The sequence below is a fragment of the Kwoniella europaea genome, chromosome 1 (assembly GCF_036810445.1).
Source record: "Kwoniella europaea PYCC6329 chromosome 1, complete sequence".
NCBI classification, from domain to species: Eukaryota; Fungi; Basidiomycota; class Tremellomycetes; order Tremellales; family Cryptococcaceae; genus Kwoniella; species Kwoniella europaea.
Window position 1 is genome coordinate 14,203,476 of NC_089487.1, and position 12,119 is coordinate 14,215,594.

General features: G+C 44.2%; 4 protein-coding genes across 4 annotated transcripts; 1 reads left to right on the top strand and 3 right to left on the bottom strand.

Annotated features, from left to right (window-relative positions):
* Nucleotides 1–466: 466 nt before the first annotated feature.
* V865_005424 (uncharacterized protein) lies at nt 467–1,805 on the bottom strand (the record flags this gene model as incomplete). Its single annotated transcript, XM_066229196.1, has 8 exons — nt 467–643; nt 720–791; nt 866–974; nt 1,037–1,101; nt 1,231–1,350; nt 1,417–1,540; nt 1,589–1,634; nt 1,685–1,805. The coding sequence occupies 8 exons, from the start codon at nt 1,803–1,805 to the stop codon at nt 467–469; spliced, it is 834 nt and encodes a 277-aa protein (XP_066085293.1).
* Nucleotides 1,806–2,200: 395 nt separating this feature from the next.
* On the top strand, nt 2,201–5,388 carry V865_005425 (uncharacterized protein; the record flags this gene model as incomplete). The annotated part of the gene is made up of 10 exons (XM_066229197.1): nt 2,201–2,450; nt 2,525–2,674; nt 2,736–2,858; nt 2,929–3,735; nt 3,796–4,126; nt 4,193–4,550; nt 4,617–4,738; nt 4,820–5,066; nt 5,193–5,288; nt 5,362–5,388. The coding sequence occupies 10 exons, from the start codon at nt 2,201–2,203 to the stop codon at nt 5,386–5,388; spliced, it is 2,511 nt and encodes an 836-aa protein (XP_066085294.1).
* Nucleotides 5,389–5,850: 462 nt separating this feature from the next.
* V865_005426 (uncharacterized protein) lies at nt 5,851–8,937 on the bottom strand (the record flags this gene model as incomplete). Its single annotated transcript, XM_066229198.1, has 9 exons — nt 5,851–5,927; nt 6,031–7,174; nt 7,267–7,579; nt 7,646–7,765; nt 7,838–7,903; nt 7,960–8,102; nt 8,197–8,558; nt 8,638–8,789; nt 8,915–8,937. 9 exons carry the CDS (start codon nt 8,935–8,937, stop codon nt 5,851–5,853), a joined length of 2,400 nt encoding a protein of 799 aa, XP_066085295.1.
* Nucleotides 8,938–9,772: 835 nt separating this feature from the next.
* V865_005427 (uncharacterized protein) lies at nt 9,773–11,799 on the bottom strand (the record flags this gene model as incomplete). The annotated part of the gene is made up of 3 exons (XM_066229199.1): nt 9,773–10,848; nt 10,923–11,202; nt 11,362–11,799. The coding sequence occupies 3 exons, from the start codon at nt 11,797–11,799 to the stop codon at nt 9,773–9,775; spliced, it is 1,794 nt and encodes a 597-aa protein (XP_066085296.1).
* Nucleotides 11,800–12,119: the final 320 nt, after the last annotated feature.

The window sequence follows — 12,119 nt, forward strand, 5'->3', positions numbered from 1 at the left end:
GGTTGTTTTCGGTGGATGGTCGTGCGTAGGGATGTTCAGTGAAGGCAACGATCAATACTACAGTCAATTTCTTCGATATGGACGATTTATATATACCACTGAGATCTCTATGAATGATTTATACGCGAACAGGTAGGAAGGATAATTGTATAACAATTGGATCGATCAAATATTACGTTGGACAAAGATCACCCATGCGAACCAGTACAGGTTGATCACCGTAGCCGGTCAGTAGTGTCAGTGTCGATGTCCGGTTTTCCCGGTAAAATATGCACTCGTATTAGCGGACAAATAAATAGATCTCTGGATCTGCACACAGTCTCATACAGAGTGCAGTAGTATATCTCATTTGTGAAACGAGGTATGAGGTCAACCGGACAATCACTGCTGCATTCATCGCTCTATCCGTGTCGGAAACAGCATCCTCTAGGACCAGATACAAGACACAGCCCTGTAACAGGGATATCTAGCAGACATGCTCCAATTTGGCACCACCTCCAACTTTAGCACCCAGATCTCTCGCTACCGTCCTGTTAAACAATTCCATCATCATACTGAATAGACTCCTAGTCAAAGAGGCATCCCATCTGCCTTTGGATGACTCGTCTCGGATGAAAGCGTGTTGAGCTTGAACTTCGAGGAACTACAAAGGTCGAAGAGAACGCATGAGCATATTCGTACTTCCTATTGTAGGTTACATATCATGGGGTGGTGCTCACCGTGAAAGGTATACCGGCTTCATCCAACGTGTCTCGAATCAAAGTCCGCCCATTACGGTCAACATGAGTATCCTGTATCACAAGCACAATTGCAGATTCAGCTTATCTTTCATTACAACAACTCGATAGGAAGCTGGTCAACTCGCCTGTTTACCAAATACCATAGTCACTTCTCCCTTTCCAGTCAAATCGCCTTTTTGAATCTTGATTAGTGTATCGTCTGATTTGCCTTTACCGAGGGTCGCTGAGTGAACGCTAATACAATGTTTCAGCATGCATGATCGTTTTAGAATGAGGGCTTGGAGGGATATACTCACTCGGTAGCGAAATAACAGAAGGTTGCCAATACTCGGGGATCAAAAGCGCACTGTATCTTGATGAGCTGATTCTGATCAAAACATGTAGAAAATAACTCACTCGTAATGCCTGAGAAGGTGGACAACGGTATTTTAGCGTTAAATCCTCATCTTGCATCAGACGGATTGAAGGGACCATCGCAGTGGACACATACCAAATGACCTCCCAGACACATTCCTGTAGATGCTATCCTCCCTGTGCAGTTCTCCAAAGAGCACAATAAGTCTACAGATAGTGTCGCATCTTCGTCATATCCCTCGACAGTCTTTTCGATCTAAGGTCTTACTACATCAGCTATACTTCACTTTGAGCTGTGCTGTTAGCTGACCATGGTACTCACTTTGTATTTATTTCCCCTATCTGTACCCTCTGTATCATAAGGTATAGCTTCTGGTCCCTCGAATTCGTGGAATGACGAGGGGAGGGCAACTATATATCCCTCAGAGGCGATATTACCTGCAAATCTATTTGCGCACATCAGCTCAATTTGGAACACCATGAAAAATTCTTACCTTTCCACTGGACCTGTCACTTGATATATCTCAGAGAATACAACACCTATCGTGCCTGTCAGCTACTGGTCTATTGGCAAGAGAAGAAGAGCTCACATCCTGGGAACTTGGCTTGAGGGTAATCTGGTAAGTTGGGCTCGATCAGGTAGATCCGGATGGTTCCTGCTCTGCCATTTGCTTTGGTGGGCACGTCTCGGTAGGAGGTCTTGATCAACATGTTGTCGCTGTCGTTGAGACCACTGGATGTTCTGTTCTGGATGCATACACGATATGATCACTCTGTCTGACCTCGGGGTTCATTCACAGACCACAGGACGAGGACCACCTCCACCGGGCAGCAGTAAGGACTTTTCGGAGTTATGGTCGGTGATAGCTCAAGTGGCATATGTGAATGTCATATGACGATACTCGATACTCGATGGATGTTAACACTCGGTCAATGTCAATCGTTACAACGATACAACAGTCTGACATTGCACATTGTTTGAGTCGTATACCCCTTTGTCTGTCTGTCAGTGAACCCTCATAGTCACCACAGGACCCTCTTACACGGGACAAGTGAGCAGACATCCTTTTCTCTACTCGACTCTTCCAACATCGCAACGAAATCCGATGTCAGGTTTCTTCGGTTTCGACACCTCCCTTCCCGAGAGGGGTGGTCAACGAGGAGGAGGAGGTCAACAGCAATTTTCGGGATTTCAAGCCTCCAATGTGGACGAGACGTTTGCACTGGGAGGAGCAGGTGAAGAAGAAGATTTGGCGGTTTATACCTGGGGTGAAGGAGGTATGGGAGGTGGAGGATTGTTGGAAGGTGGTGATGAGTTGAATGATGAGACTTTTGGTGATGATCTGGGTGAAATAAGTGAGTGAAAATCCCGCAACATATCAATCAATTCAACTCCGGACGATATGCTGAATGATAATTCTGATGTATAGGTAACAACTTCCAGTTCTCCTCTCAGCCTGCTCCAGCCTCTACGGCAAAAGGTAAAATAGCCTCAACCCAATCGAGATATAAACCTAAGCCCGTGTCAGACCCGTTCGCATTTTCAGAAGATGATTTCTATTCTTCAAGACCAACGAAAAGTGAGCTGCTTCGAAGGTGTTCAAGTGAAATCCGGTAGCTGACGAGAATATGATGAAATAGAGACCACCACCGCCAAAGCTCCTTCTCGACCTAAACCGCCCACAGCTCAATCGGGTTCAGTGGAGAATCTTTGGAACAAGCCCGCTGTGTCTAGTCCAGCATGGGGTACGGCTCCAAGCTCTAGTAAGTTAATTTTTCCATTACGTTTCATGTCCCCACTCAACACTGACCTGTGTACATCATATTTACTTAGTGACCAAACCTACCCCTCCTCCCTCAGCTTCTTACCCCTCACAGCCTCCTCCTGGGCATATCAAGTCTCTGGAGGAAATCGAAGCAGAGATGGCTCAGATGGCTATACCTTCCACATCTGCTGCCGCCCCTACTCAGCAGAAGGTACTTTCACTCGAAGAAATAGAAAAGCAAATGGTGGAACAAATCGAACCCCCTCGACAAGCTACACCTCAACAACCTGCTCCCCCAAGAGAAGCTACGCCAACTCAAGTTCCAGGTCTTGCAGGTTCCGGATACGCGTCCCAACAAGCTTTGTTGGATAGTATGTTCCCTGAATTGGGTAAAGGTCCTTCTTCGGCTCTTGGGGGATCTACACCCGCTTTCCCACCTGGACCAAGACAAGAAGGGCAACCTCAGCCTCCTCATCCTCCTCAGCCATCTCCAGAGGAACTAGCAAGGATGGAAGAGTTACATAAGAGAATAACAAGCAAGATCCAGTCTATGGCCAAATACAATAATCTCATGGGATCATCCGATAAAGATTTCATTACCCGTATACAACTTTCTCAACTTGCTACTGCCGATCCCTACACTTCCGATTTCTACGCTCAAGTTTTTTCGGCGCTGAAAAGACGTAGGATGATAGCTGAGGGACAAGGTGATGGGCCGACTGTTGTACAGGTCGGTGCTGGGATGGGTCTAGGTGTAGGCGGTCCAGTAGGAAATAGGTTTGGTAAAATGGGTCAAAATACTATGACCAAGCTCTCAACGCAGGTGAAGAAGTTGGTAGAAAATAGAGCTCAACATCAGAAAGTCACTAACACAGGTGAGCTTCCTCTTTTGCTATGTTTGTCAACGATAGTCTAGCTGACTCTTTCGATTTTAGCTGCTCTGCAAGGAGCTCTCGGTAGAGTCACTCGAGGTAATGCCGCTGCGCCCCGACCTGTACTTGCCATTCCAACAAGTAACAAACCTGAGAACCGACCTGCTTCTCAACTCAATCAACAGACTGGTATCCATCGTGCGGCTTTGACGAAGAAGCAAGTCATGTTTGCCCTTGAAGAGTTGTACGATGCTATCTTGGAGCTTGAGCAGATGAGAAGAGAAGCCCCACCCCCTACAGCTATGGAAGAGATTGAGATTTGGCATGCTAAATGTCAAGCCAAGGTGGATATCATCTGGAGGAGGTTGATGGTAATGGAACCACTTGATATCAGGTAAGCTGTCTAGCGCTCCTCCGCGATTCACAGTCAACCGATGAGCTGACTTGTATTCTCATGCAGTAACCCTCATCCATTCATTTCACTTATCAATCCAATCAAAGGACAAAAGCTCTTCCCTCGACTACTGAGACACCTCCCTCATACTCAAAGTATCACCTTGCTCTCACTTCTCATCGCCACTTACACTCAGCTCGACGTAGTATCCAGAGCACCCCCACCTCCCGTAGCAGATGCCTCCCTGCTCACCAAAGCCGATCGACTAGATCGAGCTAAGAGGGAAGCTGAGACTGATAATTTCCTGCAATTTGTTATCCCTGGTGTGGATATGATCATCAACCGATGTGGTCTTGGTCTCGTAGCTGGAATGTTGGCTATTTCAGCTCAGCGATCGGAAGTATGGAGAGTCGCTGCTACAAGGGTGAGTCACCTGCACAGGAAGCGGAACCGGGGTAGTAGCTGATATGGTCTTTTGATGCCATTTTAGCCTGGTGTCGCTTTGTACACAGCGTTACTATCAAAAGCTCAAAGTTTGATTAGATCGCCTACACCAGATCCTATGAACCCTCAACCGAATCAACAAGTGGATCCAGCAGAGCTTGAACAATGGTAAGGTCGTTACGGATAACCGTGGCGAATTAGTGCTTTTACTGATAAACAATTTCGACTGTTGCGATTGCAATTGATCAGGTCCAAAACATTCACGTACTTCCTCCACGTCCTTCTCCCTCACCTGAACGATCTCTTCCCATCTTCAGTCGCTCAGAAAGCGGCTTTCGGTCCCGGTGCATACCTGATAGGAGGCGATGCAGTCTCGGATAGAGAAGGTCAAGAGATGGAAAGGCGTGAAGCGGAAGTATGGGGTTTCGTAGCTGTCTTGGCTGTCAATGCGGCAGAGGAAGATCAGACGAATTTGGTGGCTGCTTTGCGAGAGAAGGTGAGTTAGCTCTCCGGTGCCATGGGATATTAAGTTATTACTGTTTATTGCTTGTTGTCTGCGTTGTTGTCGACCGACCCTGCATTCACGTGACCAATGCTAATGGGTGAATTCTGGTTTGAATAGATCTTACACACCGTCCAATCCTCCAGACATCCAAACGTATCCCCAGCAAGAGCAGAAATGAAATTACGAAATGTCAATATGTTCTTGAATGGTTTGGTGAGCTGGTATTCATCTTTCTTCTGAAGATGAGCAACAGCTGACTGACTGACTGGTATTGTGTCTTCATTAGGGTCTCGATGCCTCGATGATCGAGTAGAGCCGAGTAGAACCATCATTGTTCTATGTACAATAATTAGTAACGAGATGATAGATAATATTCACCTAACATCCCAACCATTGAGATGCCTGTCTGATTTTTACTTTGACAATCAGAACCCAAGATGCATAAACCAGAGAATGGCATAGATGCTTCATCTTCGTTGGGGAAGAATCGTCCGTCAATTATTGAATTGTCTTCTGACTGAAACGGGCCATTGTATCATACGAACATAAGGCTACGACGATTCTGACAATCATCGACCTACAGTAATAGAAGAATGATATGATTGATCACCTTGTAATAGTCAGAATGTATCCCACATATCTGAGTTTGGGCAAACTACTTCGCTTGATATGTAACTCATAAATTATACATACATAGTGTACTGTAAAATTACTGACTATGGAAATATATCATCGAACATGTACAGTAGATAGATACATCGATTCATTACCAAAATCACATATACCTCCAACCTGAACCAACTGAAGAAACAGTTTTACATGATTTATTCGATACTCCAGATTTCGGGCGGTCTACAATAACAGACAACAACATATCCATGATATACAGTATCAGCGACCTATATAATATCATCACATCACTTGTTAAATATAACAGTACGAAAAATCCACTTACCGCCCAATCCCAAAAACCTTCGTGTAGGAGGTCTAAACTCCTCTTCTTCATCTCCTACTCCCTGAGCAGGGGTATTTCCCTCCCATTGAAAATTCTGATCTTGCATCGGACTACCCAGCGCAACTCCAACTCCCGATATATCATCCTGCGCCGCCGCCTGATCTTCTTCCTCGTACTGATTCTGATTCGGATTCGGGGAATAATCAAATGCTGTATTTCTCTGAGATGATGATGGTCCAGGAGGTAATGTAGCATACATGGTCAAAATTCCAATCCCATCACCACCTGATTCATCTGGGTCTAACTCTGTCTTGGCAGTTTTGATCGATCCACCACCAAATTTACTTTCCCTCTTTGTATCTAGCGATGATCGATGATCACTTTCGTTAGGATTGGGGTTTGGGTTGACTCCTTTACGTCTTGTGAATACTCCACCAAGTGGTGAAGTCAATTTCTTTGAAGCTGATCTTGATAACTCAGCTAAAGGAGAAGAAGTCTTGCCCGATAGGGCAGCTACCAATGGAGATATCGTTTCTCGTCGACCATTCGTTGTAGATGAACTTACGATTGAATCGGTTCGGAGTGATTCATCGTTAATTGGTGGGATAGGTGCTTTACGAGGTATAGGCGCAGGTTGTTGATTGTCAGGTGATGGGATTTGAAGAGTATGCGATGCCAAAGAAGGTAGGTAATCTTCAGATTCCACTCTTGGCATCTGTATTTGGTTCTGAGGGATTCTTTGAGGATTACTTATACTCAACCCAGCTATACTTTTCTTTCCCCCAAGAGCAAGTGGATTCAATATCTCCGATCCAGTATCGGCATTACTTTCATTCCTCTGATGATGTTTGGCTGACCGACTGAAACGATTATTGTTCAGTTTCAAAAATGAAGTGCCACTACCCATACCGTCTTTCTCAGATACAAATGACGACGTAGTATGGTTCTGGATGAACGATCGTAGCGATGGTGTAGGCGATGAGAAGTTGAACAATCTTGATGTGGTGAGTCTCCTAGGTGTAGGAATGGGATGTTGGCTCTGCTGGGTAACCAGTGGTTGAGGTTGAGGCTGTTTGGGTGAAGGTAAGGGGTGAAAAGGGTGTCCAGGGGTCGGAGAAGGCGCTCGAGAAGAGAAACGGAAGAACTGACGAAAATCAAGCCTTAATCATCAGTCATCGGGTAGGTACAGAAAGGGCTTGATCTGGATTTGACTAATCAAGACAGGTATGGACCCACAGTAGTCTGCGATTTCTCTCGCTGCTCTCTTTCACCTTGCAGTTCAGTCTGCTCATCCTTCCTCTGATCTTGTCTTTTCTTGAGACAAGCAAAAATCCAAGTGATCATGAATGCAGCGACTACGATCGAAGCGGCTACGACGATACCTGCGATGGCACCTCCCGAGAGTGACGTAGAAATATTATCTTGCTGCTGAGCATTATTCCCTGTGGCAGTAGGGTAGTAGGATGATACTTCTACTTGTGAGGCGGATGAGGAAGGCGCCAAGGAAGATATGGGCAATGGAGTGGTTGAGTAATTCGCTACTCGGTTCCTACCATGTCGTATCAAGTTGTTTTATTAGCTTGTCGAAAAGGGAAAAGGGAGAATTAGTACCTACAGCCCTGACATAGCCACTAGACGATCGAAGCTCAGCCGTTTGCCCTGCTCAAGATTACGAAGTAAGATCGAATGGTCTGTATCGGCCAGATCAGAGGTATGATACAATATCGAGTTGTATCTACAGTGTCGAGTATAACGGTCAGCTTGATCGTCCTTGTGCAGCTCCAAATATCATTGGTAAGAAACTAACACTCTAGGGCCACCAGAAGCGTTAAAAACCCCTTGAGTGATGTTATCAAGTACGACTTCGTACGATCTATCAACCTTGCATGATCAGCTCAAACCTTATTTAAAACATATACATGAGCTTACCCGGCTACATCACCTATTATGCCATGTACCCAGACTGCCGAGCCTGTAAAATGAATCTCGTTTGCCGCATTCGCCTGTTCAGTCCACGATATCGATCCGTCATAATCTCTAGATGCGGTTGGAAGTTCAGCTTGGTATTGATCCTGTATTCAGACACACCGTGATTCACTTTCATCAGCAAAAAGCAATCCATTTCTCATTCCTGGTTTGTGTGAAGAGAAAGAAGAGGGTATTCACCAAATCTATATAATTCGATATACCTTGTTCTTCCAACATATTCCAACCGGATGTCAAATAAACTTTCCAATCCCTCCAAGCTGAATCGTCAATGATCTCGGTATTCGTCTGATTACTGATCATTTGATAACCTATATCACAATTGGCTCCATTCACTCTCACCCACTCATCATTATTCTGATTAGAGGTACGGGCGAATGAAAGCTGGAAAGAATGTTTACCCAATGGTAAATCCGTTATCGATCCACCGTTGGCACTGAAACCGTTCGAGGTATCGGGTAATGATCCGTTGACAGTCATTGAAGGTGTGAAAGATGAATTGATGGGTTGACTGTAGGAGATATCGAATGATATTCCTGAGCCTAGGAATACAAAATGGTTTTCAACACGATGTAATGTACATACATACCTTGAAGAAACGACAGGATTCAATCAACTCACCTGTACAATTGAACGTCACGCTCGTATGACCCGTCTGAGTGATCATCCCACTTTCAGTACCATTATAATCTCTCCCCGTAAAATCCGATCCACTTTGAAATCCCGTAGAGGTATTACATGCTTTACAAGGCTTGTATTCGAACAATGGCGAACTATTCCAAAAAGTAAAGATGACCTCTCTCAGCATAGATCCATAAAATGATATCACACACCCCGCTCTCTCCCTTCTTCAGACAGCAAGTGGTTCCCTAATTCCCTCATACATCGTCAAACTAACCTTGCAGATATGAAAGTGTTCATCCTCTGATCCTTAACCTATATCCCACAGTATGACCTTCTTTTCTGATTTGCCAATATCCTTTCTCCTCTCGAGCTGATTGTTCAATCTGGAACAGAACAATGCTTTTTCTCTTATGGTGTTTGTTGTTATTATAACGCTATTGTGGCTTGTATTTGTGTAGTTATGCCCGTGGGCCGTGATAGTGATGGCGATGTGATGTCGATGTTTAGGGTAATGATAATGATGATGAGCGACACTACTCTGGTACAGACTAGCAAGTGAATTAAACGAGTGTGATGATAATGAGCATTAAGAAATCGTCAGTACGGATGGGTAGTGTGAATGGAATAGGAATAGGATTGGTAGATGATAAGGGGATGAGAAAGACTTATTGATATAATCAAAGGAATAAAATGCATCTATCATATCGTATATCCCAAAGGTACATGGTACATATACCGTGATATAGTATGGTATGGTATACCTTGACGACGAGTAAACATGTTCGAGGTAAACAAGATACAGACACGGATAGTGTACACTTTGATCGCACATTCCTTACTGTACTGCGAGCTGATTGATCGCATCAAAGGAATGTATGGGATAGGAATAGCAAGTTGATGTTTCAGGTGTTTTGTGCAGACACACAAAAGAACCGCATGGACCATTCAACGAATCACTGCCACATTCCCTACAGAATCACACACAGATTGACGCTCAGGTAGGAACGACCTCACACACAGTTTGCTTGAAATCAGTTTCATCTGCGACTTTTATCAGGTTGCGATGCGATGCATATGTGCACTGTGTAGCTACAAACAAACACTGCAAATTTGTACAAGGAAAAAAAAAACCTTACAATACCTTCCTCAACCTATCTCTTAAACTGCCTTTATTCACGGACAAACTCTTTTTCAACAGTATATCATTCTGCTGCGCCTGCGCCTGCGCTGGTCCTAGGCTTTGTCCGTGGGAGGGGGAAGGGGATAACCAATCCGATCTATTGTCATCTAGTGGAGTCTTGACATTGGTTATAGTGAGAATATCCAAAGAAAGTTGAGAATGGTTGATTAAAGATGGTACAGATATATCCGATTCGGTCGAGAGTGTACTTGAAAAACTTGTTCGATCCAGCATTGGCGTATTGGGAGTAGGAGTTGGGGTGACTATACCTAATCCTTTAGGTTTATCAGTCGACCTGGACTTGGAAGTTGATGTCGAACGGATTGATCCAGGTGGAGGAGGTTTGGTAGAGCTCGATCCAAAAGATTTAGTCGAAGTTGCAGCTGTAGCGGCAGGTGCGGTACTGGGTCGTATTCTACTTTTCTTGACTTTAAGCGTAGCGGCTGATAAAGCAGATTGGACGGATGGTGGTAATTCAGTGATTGGAGTTGAAACGACTGAAGAAGGAATTGATCTGGTACTGATAGTAGGGGAAGCACAATGTGTACTAGCAGGTCGAGTAAGGTTGGTCATAGGATATCTAAAATGTGGTATCTTACTGTCGCTTGACGAGGTCGAAGTTGAGTTTAACCATATAGATAGATTTAACATATCTCCATTAGGAGCTGATTTAGGGAAGAATAACGAGACGGGTAAATTCCCATCTGTCATTGGGATAGGTTCCATAGCTCCAGGAGGGTATGGCCAAGGCATTTTACCATTTTTCAATCTACCCAATTCATCAATTACGTTCATCTCACTTTCCGTCATCTCTATCTGCCACAGTGTAACCTGTTTGTACAGCGTATCGTCTTTACCTGCTACTCGGAGTAATTCGGATTTCAATTCGTCGACGGTGGTATGAGGATCGATATCCACAACAATGGGTGGTGGGAGGGAACGAAGACATGAGGATGAACCGCTGGTGGATGATGTTGAGCTGGTGGGAGGTTGAGCGAAATATGCTCGGAGACTTAAGGGAATATGATCTACACAAAAAATGATACAAACCAATTCGTCAGCTTAATATCGAAACTGACATCAGAACTGAGATTGAACTTACTAACTGGAAGACCTAACAAAGGTCTGGCAACGATGGAAATGATATCCGAAGGATTGTATCCATTTACGAAATCGGGAAACCAATGTTTAATCTTCAATTCCCCCACAATACCAGCCCCATTTTCTGAAGTCGAATGTATATGATTTGGACCCAGACTCAGTTCAAGTTGATTCGAATCGTCCAGGTTGAACGCCGGGAATTGCGAAAAGAGATGAACGGGTTTACCGTATCGTTCGGTGTATGATCTAGATTGGAAGAATGCTTGTTGAGGGATTGATACCTGAAATCAAACGAAGGGAAATGCGTATGTTTTAGCTATTTAATCTATTATTCTCTCTTCAAACACCACTCGACATAATACTATTACATTGCTGGCCATCTTGTTCATGTGAATAACAGTAGTGGAATAGAAGCGCGATTTTGAAAAGAAAAAACTCACCTTGAACAAACTCATTGATCCATGTCCTACAGTCCTAGCGATCTCTCTCCTCAAAGCCGCTATACCTTCCTCGGGACACACCTGGACGTAAAAAAGGTTTTTGGCATGTTCGTTATTCGAATGAAAGGGGATAGGATCAATCGCGACTCTAAGTCTGATTGGTGGATTTGGATTCAGACCGATACTGGGTGAACCATGACCATTAAGATTAGGTGAAAGTGATGATGGTGTACTTTTACCTGATTTCCCATGTCCATGTCCATGTCCATGGTGACTATGATATCCATGGAAAGTAGATGATAGACTGGTAGTATACGGACTACTAGGTGTCGACGAACATGCGATCGAACTGCTATCCAACCCTAAAGATGTTTGAGCGTGAGGAAGGATTATTGATGATGAAGTGTTTTGTCGCGATCTTCTACTGAATATTCCCATTATAGTGTCGGAGAAAGAACGCTGTTCTAGGCGATGTTTTGAACTTGACTTCTAGTCGGCGGATGGGTTTGAACGAATGACGGTGTAGTAAGTACTTGATGTAGTGAATGATTGATAGGACAGATGAAGGATCGTTGGGATTATTAGATGCTGGGTGGGTTATAGGGAATCGTTTCGTTAGGTTAGATGGAATACTCGTTTACAAAGATGTCAAAAGCTAGAGAATATGAAGAGGTATGTCAAAGCAATAGGAAAAGAACAAGATGAGATAAGTAGGTAATAGAAATATCTTTCCTGAGTTCCCTTTTCTTGATGAACGG